At 45.1% G+C, this 18,305-nt stretch overlaps 1 protein-coding gene across 4 annotated transcripts in view; it reads left to right on the forward strand.

The window, feature by feature from the left end:
* AXIN2 (axin 2) overlaps positions 1-18,305 on the forward strand; it is an 80,333-nt gene that overhangs the window by 54,216 nt on the left and 7,812 nt on the right. For all 4 annotated transcript variants that reach the window (XM_053375367.1, XM_053375364.1, XM_053375368.1 and 1 more), the window contains 7 exons: positions 3,025-3,127; positions 7,871-8,011; positions 8,434-8,942; positions 9,186-9,377; positions 9,699-9,929; positions 10,745-10,840; positions 14,015-14,182. In XM_053375367.1, coding sequence (XP_053231342.1) covers positions 3,025-3,127; positions 7,871-8,011; positions 8,434-8,942; positions 9,186-9,377; positions 9,699-9,929; positions 10,745-10,840; positions 14,015-14,182 — 1,440 coding nt within the window. The remainder of the gene's footprint in view (positions 1-3,024; positions 3,128-7,870; positions 8,012-8,433; positions 8,943-9,185; positions 9,378-9,698; positions 9,930-10,744; positions 10,841-14,014; positions 14,183-18,305) is intronic.

Genomic DNA, 18,305 nt, shown 5'->3' on the forward strand with positions numbered 1-18,305 from the left:
TCTCCTTGTCAGACAAAACAGATCTTTCCGCAAATATTAGGCCTGATCTGTGTAATATGTGTGCCATCTGGAAAGCCCTTGTCTGCGTTCCATGTATCCCTGGTTGTGTTTTCTGCAGTTTTGGCATGCGTTGGCTCATTTTGTGGTTCAGGTGTCCAGGACATCCATTGCTCGTGCGCAGTTGTCAATATACGAATGGCCCAGCCTAGCGCACATTGAAAGTGCATTGAATGTGACTGGACATGCATGGAAAGCTTTGCTGGGGAATGGAGAACCTATGGCCCTCTAGATGATCCTAGGCTACGAGTCCCATCATCCTTAGCTATTGACCTTGCTAGGTGGGGACTGATGGGAGCTCAAGTCCAACAACAACAAAAATTGGGCTGACAACCAGTGCACTGTTGTTTTTTCTTGAAGTGTAATTGTGTTTAGCAGGACGAACTATTCATAGAATAATAGAATTACAGAGTTGGAAGGGACTATGAGGGTCATCTAGTCAAACCCTCTGCAATGGAGGAATCTTTTGCCCAATGTGGGGCTCAAACCCACTACCCCGAGATTAAGAATCTCATGCTCTATTGACTGAGCTTAAAAAGGTTTGTGTGTTGGAACACCCTTAAAGAAAGCACCTATCTAGGGTTGCCATATTTCAAGAAGTGAAATCCCCACAACATGAAGTTTTTAAGCTATTCCTTAGGAAATTCGCCCCCCCCAAATCAACAGTTCCCATATGTGTTTTCTCAGTCATTTTAACCGATTTTCAAAAATTTTCGCCCAAATGACATTCTGGACGGCAGCCCTAATTTACATATGACAGCTCTCATTTATACTAACACTCATGTAGTATGTAGTCTCAAGGACTTTTGGAATAATAGGCTCTACAATAAAGATTATAGAGAAAGGCAGCTGTGGCTCATCCTTTGGATTTAGCCTAACAGTTCCCTGGTGCACAAAAGCAGGCGATACCCCTATCACAGCAGAAAACACAAAATTTGGCTAATATGCGCACATTTTAAAAAGTTTTCTGTATGTGTGTCTGGGTTCCCTGATTGATCAGGGTTCCTAGGTGCGCACACAAGTGTTTAAAGACACCTGTATATTATACAGGCTTTCCTTCTTAAATGACAGAGCAAAGATGGGGAGACTAGTGGCTCTCTAGATGATGTTGAAGGAGTCTCCCTCCCATCAACCCTGACTATTGGCCAGCTGTCTGAAGCTGATGGAGTCTAACAACATCTGGAAGGCCACTGGTTCCCCATCCCTGGGCTAGAGCCATGAAAGTCACAGTGAAGGCATGCAGTGGGTGAAAAGAGAGCTTTCAGGGATGTCCCTCAGACATGGAGCAAGCCTAGCTTTGCAACTGAAGTGCCAGGTGGGCCTGTCTAGGAAGAGAATGCTGGCTTAGTCATCTGTCTCTCATTGATTGTGCCAAGTTGCATGTTGCAGTCTTCATGACGAGCCAGCCAGTCAGACCAGGCATAACCATCTTGTGCTTCAGATCTGCAGAACTACACCAAACCATAAGCCTGAGATTGATCCTGGAGCAGAAACATTCATTCAGGCTCAATGCAGTGAGGAACTGACAGAGTGGCCCTACTCTGAAATGTTGCATGTCTTCATCCTAAGTTACACGTACGCACACAAACACAGAGGGGGGAAACACAGGCTGTTCACATTCACAGGTTCAGCCCACATTGGGACTTACAGATCCCACCACTGGAAATTTCCACAATTCCTGCTTTCCATATTATAAAAGGGAGTAGGGACAAAAGCCATACCACTCTGCCGAACAGCAGCTGTTATTCCTGTTTTCAGTGCGCCATATGTACAAGGCCTCAGTTAGATGTGGTATGTTGGCAGGCAAAACCATATTCCAGTTTGCAATATGCCTTTTTATTCCTATTTGTATCCTAATTTACATGCATATACAGGCACCGAAACGAGCAAACTCAGTAAATAAATTGTGAAGAGGGGGAGGCGTAGTAAACAGATTGCAGAAGTTAGGAAGTGGAACATCTTGTCATTTTGCCCTGCAGGGTTGTTTTTGTTTTTGCACATAGAGATTTCTTCAGGCATAAGCTCTCTGAAACTTGGGGCCTGGATTTCTGAAGAAACACTTGCTTTTTGTATAGACCTGCTCATTTGCTAAGATCGTTGGAGCAGGCTTTTCTGGTGGAGCTACTGCTAGTTGAGGCACAGGATGTGACAACCCAATGGAGGGCCTTTTCTGTGTTGGCACTTGGTTTAAGGAACTTCCTCTTCTCTAAAATGAGGTAGATGCCAACCGTGATGAACTTTTGATGCAGGCCTTCCTGTTTATTCTGGCATTTGCTGGCTACTAATTCTAAGCTCAGAATAATATACATTGCTGGTTACGGAGGATGTAATTTGTCCATGGTTTCTAATGTTTTAATATGTATCTGTCTGCACTGGAATGAAGAAATATCATGCCACCATTCTGATTTTATCTGTACGATGTGTTGTTAGACAGTCTAGGGTCCTTCAAGAGGAAAGGCAGAATAAAAGAATTTTTGTTGTTATTAGGCGACTTCCAACATATATAAAAACATAATATTCTATGAACCACTCAAATATTATTTAGTTGATGAGCAGTATATATAAACTCTTAAAGTAAACAAAAGAATAAATATTTTTCAGCGAAGTTTGACTGTGGAAGAGGAAGAAACCGTTTTGACTGCAACACATGACTAGTTATTTGAAGGCCCAGCTCCAAGTTTGTGTAGGCCTGTGGGCAAAAGACAGCAGATTGGTCAAATACTCAGCCCATCAACCTGCCTTTCTGTTCTACAACCACCTACGAGAATCTCTGAAGTAGGGCTGTCAAATTCTCTTTTCTTAAATGAGTGAAGGAGGTGGAGTTTCAGGGCTGGAGTTTGAGCCAGTCCTATTTAAGCACTTTTTTTGTTGTTGTTGGGCAGCGAGAGATGCTTCCATGTTTGTTTCATTGCATCTTAGCTGAGTACCTTGTTTGGAAATTAACAATTTGTATTCCTTTACTTCTAGTGATGGGATCCCTCCATACAGACTCGGGAGCAAAAAGCAACTCCAGCGGGAAATACATCGGAGCGTCAAGGCCAACGGTCAAGTTTCTCTACCTCACTTTCCAGTAAGTACTTGAGTTTGTTCAGGCATAGAGAGAACCCATCAAGACGTACTTGCCCTAAAAGTGTGCTAAGCAAAACTGGGAAGAGAGAAGCCCCTAGAAATGGCAGTCTACCAAAATGCAAACGCAACACACTGGCTAAATAACTGTTAGTAAATATATAATCAGCATGATGTCATTCAAAATATACGAATAAGCCACTTCAAAACTCTCTCTCTCTATATATATATATATAAAATACAACACATCTCACAAAATATACAAGTAACTGCAACTTGTTATATGTATCAGAGTCAAAGATCACTTCATCAACAGCTACATTATCCAGTGATACCCACTAGTATGATCTTCACTAGTATGTATATTTCATTGATAATTATTCGCTGATAAAGACTTTATTCCAAAACAGTTGAACTATTCCGGATGCACTGTCCTTTCCAGACTTTTGTGAGACGTGTTGTATTAGATGTGTTGTATTAGATAGATAGATGATAGATAGATAGATGATAGATAGATAGATAGATAGATAGATAGATAGATAGTTTTGAAGTGGCTTATTTATATATTTTGAATGACATCATGCCGATTACATATTTACGAACAGTTATTAGCCAGCGACTTGCATTTGCATTTTTGTAGATTTTCACATTTTGCAACACAGGGGTTTGTGTTTCCTAGAAATGGCACAGCAGGCTCACTGCCCACATCCTATGAATGGTGCTTACCTGGGGCAACTGGACTCATCTTCACTGGAGGCAGTAGCGATGGAGTTCCACACTTCTTCCAACCAGCATAGGGGGACATAGGAAACGGCCCTGTTTGTCCATCCAGCCTAGTTTTGTCTACTCTGATTGGCAGCAGCTCTCCAGGGTTTCAGGCCAACAGCCTTTCTTATCACCTGACTATCTGATATTTACTGTTTTTCTTTTTACACTTGAGATGGAGGTTCTTCTGCGTGCAACACGCATCCTCTTTCATGGGGGCTATGTTTCCTCTCCAGCCTTTTTGCTCTTTGTGTTCTATGGACATAAAAACCTCTCAGAGGCAAGATAGGCCAGGTCATTAAGCTTCCTTCATAGTGCGGTGGCGTCAGTAGGGATTGAAACCAATCTCTGTTCATATCTGAGCCTCTTTGTCCAGTCATGGCACTTTGATAAGGCTATGCAATCTCTAGATGAATTTAGCCTTGATGCCTTTTTGAGCCATTCCTTGTTGTTTGCTTCAGTATAGGAGAGAGATGGAATGCTGATCTGTTGGGTGGTGTTTGGTTTGGCTTGGTTAGAATGCAAAGTTGCATCAGCCTAAAATAAAAGAAGAGGAAGGAATGTACAAGATGGTGGAAGACAGATCCAAGCATCCCTTCCTTCCTTGTATAGCTAAACAAGATACCAGGTGCCTTACACCAGCCGTTATCCAACATGTTTAGATAAGCTTCCTAAAAATGTACTTCCAGAGTTTCATTCCTGGTGCACGATAAATTCTTTCTAGGTTTAAACCTGAAAGTTTTCCGCCTGCCTCTTTTCCCTCAATGTTTCCTTTTTGCTGGCTACGAAAAACCCGTATCCCTGGCACTCTGAGTACCATATGCTAAGGGCAGTGGGCAGGTCAAAAGGTTACCTGGCTGTTTCCTTCCTACTCTGCCCTGTGAGCTTCTAGACTAGGTATGGGCAAGCCTGGGTCCAGGGGTGGACTTTGGTAATAAGACACCCTGTTGTTGTTTAGTCGAGTCCAACTCTTTGTGACCCCATGGACCAGAGCACGCCAGGCACTCCTGTCTTCCACTGCCTCCCGCAGTTTGGTCAAACTCATGCTGGTAGCTTTGAGAACACTGTCCAACCATCTTGTCCTCTGTCGTCCCCTTCTCCTTATGCCCTCAATCTTTCCCAACATCAGGGTCTTTTCCAGGGAGTCTACTCTTCTTATGAGGTGGCCAAAGTATTGGAGCCTCAGCTTCAGGACCTGTCCTTCCAGTGAGCACTCAGGGCTGATTTCCTCAAGAATGGATAGGTTTGATCTTCTTGCACTCCATGGGACTCTCAAGAGTCTCCTCCAGCACCATAATTCAGAAGCATCAATTCTTTGGCGATCAGCCTTCTTTATGGTCCAACTCTCACTTCCATACATTACTACTGGGAGAACCATAGCTTTAACTATACGGACCTTTGTTGGCAAGGTGATGTCTCTGCTGAGAGAGGACAAAATTGGGCGCCCCCCCTAAATATTCCTTATTTTCACAAGTATTGAGTAGATACCCCTATAAGTATAGGATGATGATGATGATGATTTCTTGTGTCCCCCATCTCTGCATCCTGCGCGGGGGGGGGGGACCACCCGCACCACCCTAAATCCAGGCAGAAATGATGGGAGCTGAAGTCCCATAGTGTCCGAAGTACCACTGTTATAGAAGCATCTGCCAAACAGTAGGCTTCTGAATCCCAAGTGAGGAGGGTGGTTTTGCACTCAGGTCCTCCTTTTGCAGTCTTCTTATGTTGTCACATATCTTTTACCCCATTGGAAATTGGAGACTTGATGGATGTTTGATATGATCCTGCAAGACTTCTCTGCATGTTCTTTCTTGTTTCTATTTTCCTGTATGACTCCTTTTCCAATCTGACATACTCCCCCCCCCCGCTGTGTTCTCTTTTCACACTGGGCTCCATGTGCCCAGCCACCATTGGAAAGATGAATTCTGGGTAGAACCCCCTCCTCTTCCTCCTCCCAATCACTGCCTCTTTTTTGAGGACAATGAATATGGACTTGCCTTCTGGTATGTTTGCACCATGTTGATTAGCTCTGAAGAACTGATATGAAGTGTCCGCCCTCCTACCCATTTTAAGCCACATTAATGGATGGCTAGGAGGAAAATGGGGGGGGGGGGAGAGACACTTCTTAAATCTCTCCCCTAACTTCCACAGCTGCTTTTCCCCCCTTTCTTTCTTTTTTTCTAAAAAAAAAGGATCATGCTTTGCATTTTTTGGTCTGCTCCAGGACGTCAAAGAGAGAGAAACGCACCAGGAGAAATCCTGTGTTCATTGAAGTCACTGAGAGTTCTGCTATTTGTTTGAGCAGAGCCAGGATTTCTACCACCACTTACAACTTCTTGGCAGGAAATAGACATCCCAGCTTCTGCAAAGGAAAGAGGATATTTGTACCAAATATGTGCCTTCAAAAATTAAAAATAAATTAAAAAACCAGTGTTTTTCCTGCCTCTTGGTTTTCAAGGAAAGCAGCTAATCTGGTTCTATATATTTTGGAAGGTTGGCTTGCCCTCTCCTTTAAAGTACAGAAGATTTGAGGGAGATGCTGGTGTGATTCTTCTAGCGAGGCATTTCTCTGCAAAACTATTTACCCAGGCAAGTGCTAACCTATCTTGTCTCATGATTTGTGTAACCAAATCCCTCTCCTTATGTAGTAGAGAAAACTTTAGTAGATAGATAGGTAGGCAGATTGATAATTTGAGGTCTACGGAGATGTTTTGTGTGTATGTGCGCTCGCTCTCTTTATTTATTTATTATATTTCCCTATCCCTTCCATAAAGAAAGTTCTATAGCCTCCGCTTGTAAATTAGATTATTTTGTCCTGGGGCGTGCAAATCGACTTTCTCTGTAAGACAGGGCTTTGATCAGGGAACTGAATAGAGCCAGCTTGTGTAAGAGTGACAATTTCCAGCAGAGTGGCCTTTTTCTACCCTCACATCATTTCTGAAGCTAAGTGGTTGCAGGAGAGAGAGAGAGAGAGAGAGAGAGAGAGAGAGAGAGAGAGAGAGGCCCCACCTCATCTCATGGGTAGTATGTGAAAGAGCTGGCAGTTCGGCTTTCTGCTTTAAAAAATAAAAATAAAATAAAATGTGTGTTTGTGTGTGCGTGTGCCTGCAGAATTTAAGGGTAAAGGCAAAAAGAAACGGAGGGGAGTACTTGTGGGGAGATGAGAGCAGTGATTGTGGGTGGGTGGGGGTCTTTCCTAGCTTCTTTTGGCAGAGATTCTCTTGCCTGCTTTTTTATATTCTACACTTGATTTGGAGATGTTCCCTTTTCCCTTGATAGATCTGCTTGAGGCAGCCACGCTCAGCAGTGTAGCACTGCTTGCCTGCAGCAGCTTCCTTCATTTTCTGTACAAAGAGATGGAGGGCAGGGAGGGGGGGAGTGAGAGAGAAAAAGAGAGAGAGAGGGAGATCTAGGACACTGTTGAGACAACACTACCTCAAAGGTGCCCAGTGTGTAGCCAGGAAATAAATTACCAGCACTTCTCTGATCTGCAACCGTTTGACTTCTCTTTTTCTCCCCCCCTCAGTTCCCTTCTCTCCCCCCCCAAACATCTTATTATATATTTTTTTTAATTTCCAACTCCTTTCTGTTTATACTCCACTTTTATTCCTTGAGTTAAAGTCTCTCCCTCCCACCTCGGAGTTTTTCATTTGATGTTTGACAACAGTCTTTGAAGATTTTCTACTTCAGAGTAGTTACTGATGGGCTGGTTGTACTACAGAGAGAACAAGCAGGGTTCCTCGGAGTGCGACCAACTGCTCCTGCCGAAGGCAAGCGCTATTGGGGAGAATGTCACTCCATGAGGCCGCGGCAACAGCTCATAAAAATCCAGAGCAGACCATGCCTGGTTGCGGACTCCTTTTCATCCAAACATGGAGACGCAACCAGCTGAACGGGGCCAGGAATGCCGCATGGGCTGAGCTGCCTCGGCTTCCGCCGCCTGTTAAACATGGCTCGCTGTTTTTGTCCCCGCTCTGTGTAGCGAACCCACCGCCTTCCTAAGGAAATGACCCCCGTGGAACCGGCCACCTTTGCAGCCGAGCTCATCTCTCGGCTGGAGAAGCTCAAGCGGGAGCAAGAGACCATGGACTGCTTGGAAGAGAGGCTGCAGCAAATCACAGAGGTAGGTGGATTAACCCTTTCAGGGGCGGACGCCTGCTGGGTGGCAGCCTCCCTTGGCTAGGAGGAGGGAGGAAGGGAAGGAGGGGGTAGCAGAGGCGGGGGTTCAAAGCGGGATGTTAAGAGATGGCAAGACCACAGGGCTTCTTCGTTCCTACTTAGGGGCAAGCTGTCGATTCTCCTGTCTTTAAAACCCGAAAATGCGAATGATTCCCTCTTCCCGTTTTCTCTGCGTGCCTCTTGGTATTTAAAAGACAATAACGGACCTGACCGGCCCCCCTTGTAGGTCTGTTATCTCCTCTTCAGGCTGTTAATGCAGAAATGCATAATGTCTGGAGCAGTTTCTCAACCGCCCTTGTTCAGCTTTGCAGATGGATGGATGGATGGATTGATTGATTGATTGCCCTTCGTGTTTTGCCCTTGAAGGATGAAGAGAAGGAGGGATCCGACGCACCTGCGGGTGCACAGCCTGGCCGAGAGGTTGGGGCCAATCAGCACCCGCCACACCCCCTTGCCCTCCTGCCCTCCGGCAGCTACGAGGACGACCCTCAGGCAATCCTAGACGACCACCTCTCCCGAGTGCTGAAGACCCCGGGGTGCCAGTCTCCTGGCATGGGCCGGCACAGCCCTCGTGCACGCTCTCCAGACTGCCTCCCTGGGGGCAAGTTGCTCCTTGCGCCGGGCACAGCCTCGATCCCCACAGCCTGCGCCCTCATCGGCAAAGGATTTATCACGAAGCAGACCACCAACCACGTTCACCACCACTACATCCACCACCACACCATTCCCAAGACGAAAGAGCAGATAGAAGCGGAAGCTGCCCAGCGAGTCCAGTGTTTATGTGCCGCTGGGGGCAGTGACTATTATTGTTACTCCAAGTGCAAGGGGCACTCCAAGGGGGCGGACCTCCCTATGGCTCAGCTAGAGCCGTTTGGGTAAGTTTCCTCTGGTGGTTGAGCATGGGGAAGGGCAGGTGTCAGAAACTTGGCTATAGTGCTGTGACTCACGCCGTGCTCTGTAAACAATGGGTAGCTGTTGGTAGTTTATGAAATCGCAAAGAGCTGGGGATTACGGGGAAGAGGAGGAGAGCCGTGGTGCTGTGTGTTTCTGGCATAAGCTAGCAGAACGGCAAACAAGCAGCAATCTTAAGTGCTCTTCTCTTTTCTTTCTCACTGAAGCCTCAGCCGAACCGGGACACTACCCAAAAGGAACTGTAAGCTACCAGATGGCATCATTCTGCCAGGCGGGGAAGGAGGAGGGCTCTCCATACTACCAGGAATCCAGCTACCTGGAGGGGAGGCGGACCGCTCTCAGAATGTCTGGCAGTGGATGCTGGAGAGTGAAAGACAATCTAAGCACAAACCCCATAGGTAAATATAAGCTGTCTGCAACACTCTTGCTCCCGGTAAATATTTATCTATTACACAGCTGTCTATTTTTACAATCACTAAAAACAAATGGAGCTCTTTTGCTCCTCCGGTTTAATATGAAAGCTGTTCTGCGGAACCAGAAAAACCACAAAAATGTCATGTTTTTGGCAAGAGCCCCTTTTCATGTTATGACAGACTTTTTCTTTTCTTTCTTTCTTTTTTTGGGAGAGTGAGTGCACAGAACAGAAGCTGCTATTAAACTCATATTTTCCAGCTTTTATAACCTTGTTCCTTCCCTCTCCCCTGTCTTTTTCTCTGCAGCACACAAAGCACAAAGAAGGCCTACAATTCGGAGTCCACCAGAGGCGTGCCTGGCGAGCGCCCGGCCCGTCACCACCTCTGGGGGAGCAGCAGCCACCCGCGTGGTGCACAGCCCGCCCACCCTTTCGTCCAGGATCCCGCCATGCCCCCGCTGACGCCGCCTAACACTCTGGCCCAGCTGGAGGAAGCTTGCCGCAGGCTAGCGGAAGTGTCCAAGCCACAGAAACAACGGTAACCTTCCTACAGGTTGGGTGCTGGGGTGCCTCTTTACTGCAGCATAGGTGCAAAAGGTCTTGAATGTGTGAACATTATCTTCAAAAATTGAATGTTTTCACATCCTTATCAGCTAGCTGATGGTTTGTGGCAAGAAAATAAAGCAAAACAGGCTATGTTCTTGCAGGCTCGTGTCTGGTGGTCAGTCCTGAGAATGAAAGATGGGAAGGATGTGATGCTAATTCATGCGGTTCATTTAGCCCTCTTGGAGGGGTGACTTGGGGCTGAACCACAGCGGCCACCTCTTTGCCCCCTCCCCGACCTTAACGCTTTTGTCGTTAGGAAGGCTCTTTCCAGTCCAGTTTGAGCTTCACACAACCCTTTTTAAGATGGAGAAGAAACAAAACTTCTTAACAGCTGTAAAAAAAACCCCCCACAATAGGTTGATTTGTAAATCCCCTTGCAAGTTAATGCCATTTAGTTTGGCTGTCTTCATCCTAGTGGAAGTTTATGGCACTGCAGGTGATGTGAAGGTCTGGTGGTGCAAAACCACACAAGGCCCAGCCATTAAACGGAACATTGCCTTAGAAATTATAATTTCCCGTTCTTATCATAAACAATTAGAATATTGAACTCCGCCCTTGTTTGTTTTTCTTAAACGTCTTGTGGAAGTGAATCCGGTTACTTGGCCAAAGAGCCTTGCTGTCTTTCGCTGGAAAACTCAGGCATAGTCTTAACTGTCTGCCCTGGATATTAGATATACTGGTGGGATTTTGACATCCTTAATCATTCTTCCCTTTCTCTGCTCCCCCTCCCCGCTTTTCAACTTTTAGATGTTCAGCTTCGAGTCAGCCCAGGGATCGCAACCACTTGACTTCTGTACCAGGAGGAAACAGTCCTTTCTGCAATGCAAGCGTAGCGGCAGAAGAGTGAGTGTTGCCATATGCAATATCTAGCTTTGGATATCATTCATTACCTTTCAAAACTTGTGTTTTATCAGTGGGGTGGTGCTTTGAAAATGTAATCTTTCCGTGCTTGGTCTTTCCTCTTTTGAGGGGGGTGAAAACAGAACAAAACATTTTTTTTCCAAATCTTGTCTTCTGATTTTTTTATTTTTTAAAAAAGCTTGCATTCCTGTAAAGTGGACAAAGATTGGATTAGTCTAATTACAGGATAGTTCTTTTTAACAAGAAATCTGCTACAGTCTAAATAATTAAAGTTTTCTTTCTTACGCTCTTCATCTTAAGCAATGAGCAATGTTTGAAGTCCAGGCTAAGCCACCTGACTGTAGCCTTTCATTTTTAATTGGTTGACCTTAAGTCCACCAGCTGTCTGTGCGAGTAGCTTTTTTTCTCTTCCTGAAGCCACTCTACAAAGACTTGGAACAAATTAGGAAGAGTAAATTACTGTGGAGTAACACTTTGTGACCTTTTGACATGCCAAATCACTGTTGCCTCAGAAGTTGCCTGCATGGCATTCAAAGCGCTGTTGCTATTCTGCTGAGTAACTGAGTTGTTTGTTATTCCCTAAGAGGGTCGATCTTCCTTGGGAGTCCCAAGGTGTGAGGAGACCTTAGCTATCTGCTGCTCCTGCCATTGGCTCCACAACAACATGGCTCTAAAAATCTGCTTGACTGTAACTGCACCACAGAATCTGGTGCAACAGGCAGATCTCTTACCTGGACACAGCAGTTTTTAATATGCATGTGTTGGTACACATAATGAGCAGCTTTCTAAGTCACATCAGTGCAGAAGAAAGTATGGTGTTTGCCTTGACATGGAAGTGAGCTGGAAACCTCTGCTCATGTGAAGCTTTGGATTTATTTTATTTATTTAGTAAGAGATTACTATAATCTCTCTCTCTCTCTCTCTCTCTCTCTCTCTCTCTCTCTCTCTCTCACACACACACACACACACACACACACACACAGTTACAGGGCAACTTACAAAATATAAGGCAATATAAAAAATAATAAGCAAAAAGATTTTAAAAATGCCCATGTATAACTTAATTGACAGCATCATAAAAATGGCTTAACCATTCCACCTCTAAAAGCTTGACAGAAAGAGTGAGTTCTTATCTTATCTGCTGTCTAAAACAATATAAAGCTGGGAGGTCATTCCACAGATGTGGAGCCACCACCAAAAAGGCTCGTGTGTGTGTGTGTGTGTGTGTGTGTAGACAAGATTGTATTACACATGGTTGTAGAGGCTTCGAAATCAAGTTGATTTCCAGAGGGATAACCTTGTTAGTCTGTTGCATTAAAAACAAGGAGATCAGTGATAAAATGCAACAAATTGGTAAAATGCAGTTCAAAACACATAGATGAAGGCTTAAAAATCTAACCACTGCTGAAAGAAAGTCCAGAAATTCAGCATGGAAAAATTTAGAAGCTTTACAGGCAACTAGTTTCAGAAGATGTTCTCCATCAATTTATATTAAGACATTCATCAATCCATGGAGAATAACACTGCAGTTTCTTAGTTGGCTCTGACTGAGTTTAATTCTTCATCCACAATACCTCAAGGACCACCTTTCCCCATATGTTTTCGCCCAGATCCTGCGCTCATAATCCTGGACCCTTCTTGTTGTGTGCCCTTCCTAAGAGGTCCAAAGGGCACCATTGCATATCTTTAGGTGCCAGGCAAAAAAAATTCCTCTACAGCCAGGCCTTTGGTCTTTAACCATCTGTGGCCTTTTAGAAGTGGGCAAGATGTTTTTAATGTATTTCTCTCTCTTTTTTTGGCTCTAACGTATCTATGTGGGGCTTATTGCCTGCATGTTTAGATGTAAATTGCTCTGGGTTGCCTTGGGCATGATAAAACAACTGCCAAATTTAAATAGCAACAACAACAACTCCTTCTGAGAAGGTTACAGAGTGCTGGGAACCATAGTGGAAAGTTTCCTTAAGGGCTATCTTTTCTCAGAATTCACCTGTATACAGTTTAGTTCCTAAGAAGTCTTACACAGTCCTGAGAGTTCAGTAATTCAGCTAAGCTCCCCAAAGGAACAAACATTCTAGTTGTCTATGGCAAAGTGAACCTGGCTGAGAAGTGGCTAGAAAGCACCTCAGCCAGACTCCATCCATGTAGTTGAACTGAACCATTGCATACATGGGGAGGGCTAAAGCTCCAGTACTCAACTTCCACCATTTGGCCTATTCCATTGGTGTTTGGAAACGGACAACAGGGTTGTTGTTGCTTTTAGGTTGATAAAGGAATGACTTGACTTGACCAAGCTCATACAACATATAAACAACAAATTAAAGGTGGGAATGAGACTGACATCGTGTTGCCCTGTGGACCAAATTGACTCGAGCCTATAAAGCAGGGATGAGACACCTGTGGGCCTCCGGATATTTCTGGACCACATTTCTCATCATCCCTGCCCATTGGCCATGATGGCTGGAGCAGATGGATATCAGCGTATGGAGGATGACAGGCAATATCAGAAGGTGGGGTGGGGCAATGGTACTCACCTGACCTCTGGTTGCCTCTGTTGTTGCTGCATATTGGAACAGAGAGGGGGAGGTTGGCAAGGCGCAAAAGCACTGGTGTGAGCAGCAGGTTAGTTCCACTGGTGCGTTTGCACTGCACCAGCCTCACTTCTGCCTTGCTCCCTCTCCATCCCTGTATGCAACTGCTAGATGGGCAACAGCAGGCTAGGCGAGTGCCCGCCCCCCACGCTGCCATCCACTATTGGCCACAGGTTCTACAACCCCAACTGTAAATCTTTAGGCCACAAAATATGTTCAGTGGCTAGCTTGAGATTTTTACATGGGTTTCAGGTTGGCAATTAAAGCTTGTGCATTTCCGGGTTCAAAACTCCACAAAGTTTGCTGGTCTTGCCCCTTGGCTTTAATGCTCTGTGTTTAAATGCAAACCCCATTCCTCTAACCATCCACTGGTAATGTTTATCAGACATGCAGACTTTCAGAGTTTGGTGTACTAACAGATATCAAGTTTATGCATTTATTTTACTACCCAGCTGCTATAGGTGGTTAGATGACTATATAAGCTCCTCATGAAGTTGTGCTCTCTGACTATGGCATAAATGCTTTCTAAATAATGTCTATTTCTTTCCTCCCTTCTTTTATGTTTCAGTCACAAAGAACCAAAGAAACTCCCTGTTGCTCACTCTTCCCAACCTAGTGAATTGGTTGTCACTTATTTTTTCTGTGGAGAGGAAATTCCCTATAGGAGGATGTTAAAGGCCCAGAGCCTGACACTTGGGCACTTTAAAGAGCAGCTGAGCAAGAAGGGAAATTATAGGTAAGCATATTTGTGGTTTCTTTCTTCTTCTTCTTCTTCCCTTGTGTTTGCAGAGACCGTGTGCCAAAATAACCAAAGAGATATTTCTAAGCATCCTCCCACAAGGAAAGGCTTTTGATGGTTGGCTGCAACTTTGCTCACTAGTCTGTCTGAGTTTCTGCTGTCCTCTTTGTATTTACCCACCAAACCAATAGTAGTTAAGAGGTGGATTGGTTGCTCCAGCAACCAGACTAGGCCTCACCGGGTGGATAGACTATATAACGATGTTGCTAGCACAGTTTCCTTTCACAAGCGGATGAGCCACAGTCTTGCGTAATAGGTATTCATTCATTCTGAGTTCATTCCCTGGCAATTGCTGCTGCCTTAGAAGTGCTTCTGGTTTTGTTTGTAACAAGTAATTTGATTTCCCTGCAATCGATTGCTCTGTAGCTAATTATTCCCTCTTTGCAGTTTGCAAAATGTAAATAATCAGCTTCAGAGTAATCAGCTGCTGAGGGGTAGTAATGTTTATTGCGCTTGTAAGTGCTTCCTACGAGATCACAGCTATGTGTTTCTGTTTGCAAGGGAGGTGATAGCGTCTGAAGTGTGTTCTTCCTTTGGTTAGGTGATTCTGGGGTTTGTTTTGCACAAGGCTATGTAAGCAACTAAGCCTTAAATCAAAGTCCTGCTTGCCCATGGAAACAGACTAAAATGATAAACCCTAATTTGTGAAAAGAAATAAGCCACTTTGATTTATTGTACTTGGTACACTATTTGCTGAAGGTGTCAGGCACAAACTGTGTGAGGAAAGGTGTAGATTTCACAGAAAGTACTGCAAACTAGATGCTACGAATCAATATTGTAGTATTGAGTGAAGATTTCAGATCTTGAGGTACATGTCCATCTCCTGGACATTATGGTACATAGGATCAACCGGACATGCAGCTCACATTTCCTCTGTTGGCACGTCCTGTGTAAATACCCAATGTGTGAATGTACCTTTAGTGAGATACACCTTAAGTTGAGATTCCTGCATTGCAAGGGATTGGAATAGATGACCCTTGGGATCCCTTCCAGATCTACAGTTCTTTTGTATGATTCTATGTGCATTTGGAATTTGTGTTGCCAAATGTCCCTTAGTCAGGCAAACCCACTGCTCACATTATACCCACTTCTCACATTAGCCAAGGTGTGAATGTCTGTAGCTGGCAGGACTGCGACAGCGGGAAAAGTATGAGCATCAGTGGAGGGGCTTAAAACCTACATTGGAAGCTGTGGATTCATTCTACCGCAGGACCATATAATTACCCCCATAGCTATTGTCTTCCTCCCTAGCATTTGTTACTCTTAACCTCCTGATCCTCTGTGTTTTCTCCACTCACAGTTGCCCTGGTGCACTTGAGTTTTTGCCAAAAGCTCACAACATGCCATTGGTTCCTTTGGAAAACTGACTCCTTTAAAGCAGGGGTAGGAGATCTTGTTCTGCTCCAGACATTGTTGGACCACCACCAACCATCAGCCCCAGCCAGCATGCCCAATGGTCAGAGGTGATAGGGGTGTAGTCCAGCAGCATTTGGAGAGCCACCCCAGCCTTGATGTGTTTTCTGTGTTATGAAGACATGCCCTGCCTATGTATTAAGGTCCTCATTGGAAGCTGTCCATCTGCCATCAGAGGAGAGGCAGGAAGCAATCCAGGATAGGGCCTTTTGCTGTTACTGCCTGAGGAATGTGTGCTCTAGGGAGGCTTGCCTGGCAACCAACTCTGTCTTTATCCTTTTGCTCTGCCTTTTTCTTTTTATTCCTCCAGGTTTTTAGCACATTGTAGCTTTACTCTGATGTTTTTTATCTGGCTTCTATAGCCATTTGTTGGTTATCACTCTGGATTGTTTTTGGGTTTTTTTTTAAATCACTCTGAATCGCTTTGAATCTGGTGCCCATACCAGATGGAAAGCAGAATATAAACGTGTGAAATTACAGCATATAAAGTCCATCCCTACGGGGCAGCACATATGCTACCAAAGTGGTGTGTTTGCTGTTGGGAATGCGAACTAAAACTCTCCAAGGGGCAACCAGCATGTGGCAGGCAGTATCCATGTGGTTTGAGCTGCCAGTGCTTTTCTTCCTTGCTTCCTCAGCCTGAAAATGACAGATTTCCCTGTATGGACAGCTGTTGTGCAAGTGCATGCATAGCTCAGTTGGTTTGAGCGTGGTGCTGATAATGCCAAGGTTGCAGGTTCGGTCCCCATAAAGGACAGTCTGCATATTCCTGCATTGGCAGGGGATTGGACCAGATGATCCTCAGGGTCCCTTCCAACTCTACAATTCTATGAAGTGGTGGCTGAACACACCAAGGAGAAGTTATTGTGCATTTTGGGTTCCTAGTAGCATTGGGAATCACAGGTGGGGAGAATGCTGCTTCGCTCAGGCCCTGTTTGTGGGCTTCCTACAGGCATCTGGTTGGCTACCGTGAGAGCAGAATGATGGCCTAGATCAGGGGTTGTCAACCTGGTCCCTACCACCCACTAATGGGCATTTCAGGATTCTAGGTGGGCGGTAGGGGGGTTCTACTGCACAAGCTGAATCCTCCTTCCATCGAGCACTGGTGGGCAGTAAGGAAATTTTACCATCAAGAAAGATGCAATAGTGGGCAGTAGGTATAAAAAGGCTGACTACCCCTGGCCTATGGGACGCGGGTGGCGCTGTGGGTTAAACCACAGAGCCTAAGACTTGCCAGTCAGAAGGTCGGCGGTTTGAATCCCTGTGACAGGGTGAGCTCCCATTGCTCGGTCCCTGCTCCTGCCAACCTAGCAGTTCGAAAGCACGTCAAAGTGCAAGTAGATAAATAGGTACCACTCCGGCGGGAAGGTAAACGGTGTTTCCGTGCGCTGCTCTGGTTCTCCAGAAGCAGCTTAGTCATGCTGGCCACATGACCCGGAAGCTGTACGCCGGCTCCCTCGGGCAATAAAGCGAGATGACTGCCGCAACCCCAGACCTAATGGTCAGGGGTCCCTTTGCCTTTACCTTACCCCTGGCCTAGATGGTACATTCAGCTGATCAAGCAGAGCTCTCATGTAAACTGGATTGTAGAACTCAATGAACATAGGCCCTTTTTTCACTGTGATGTCCAGTCTGCTGATGCCAGTTTTACGGAATGGATCTACGCTCCCCACCACCAAACTGAGTGTAGGCTTTTTGTAAATTGCCTTGTTTTCATGATGAGCATGGAGGAAAGCATAGTAGGGCCTGCATTTCTTGTACATAGCAAACATAGGCCCAGATTAAACTAACCTGGTGGATGCCGGCTCAAGGGATCCTGCTAGCACAATGGGGCTTCCCCCGCCCCTCCAAATCCAGGGTTTGAAATTAGCAGGGCGCCAGGCGCATTTTGTGCCTAAAGATTCTCCATTTGCAAGCACCTCAAAAAGTCTTAAGTGCCATATTTCACGCCTGGCTGACACTCAAGGATTACTGAAATGTATGCTCTTTGAAGCCTCGGAGTATATGTTAAGGATAGACAGTATGTTAAGGAGTTTAACAATAAAGAGTACAGCGGTACCTTGGGTTAAGTACTTAATTCGTTCCGGAGGTCTGTTCTTAACCTGAAACTGTTCTTAACCTGAAGCACCACTTTAGCTAATGGGGCCTCCTGCTGCTGCTGCGCTGCCGGAGCACGATTTCTGTTCTCATCCTGAAGCAAAGTTCTTAACCCGAGGTACTATTTCTGGGTTAGCAGAGTCTGTTACCTGAAGCGTATGTAACCTGAAGTGTATGTAACCCGAGGTACCACTGTAGAGTGTTTTGAAAACCAAAGTACGGTACCAATATTTTTTGTTGTAAACACAAAATTAAAACATGTATTAATAATTTCTGCTAAAAAGGTGATATTAGCAATGTGTCACTTATGTGAATTGCGTATTAGCTCATGCTTATCAAAATGATAAATAAAAAGTGTTGCCACACACCCCCCGGGGCAACTAGACATTCTGTTTTGGCACCCACAACCCAGGTCCTAGAAGCCATTTGGCACCTAGCTTTTCTATCCCAGTTTCTAACACTGTTCAGATCTGCTCCCCATCCCGTCCCAAGCACAAAAAATTTCAGGACCACACTCTAAGGGAAATCCTAGATTTCTGTTTGCACACCA

The sequence above is a fragment of the Podarcis raffonei genome, chromosome 2, assembly GCF_027172205.1.
Source record: "Podarcis raffonei isolate rPodRaf1 chromosome 2, rPodRaf1.pri, whole genome shotgun sequence".
Classification (NCBI taxonomy): domain Eukaryota; kingdom Metazoa; phylum Chordata; class Lepidosauria; order Squamata; family Lacertidae; genus Podarcis; species Podarcis raffonei.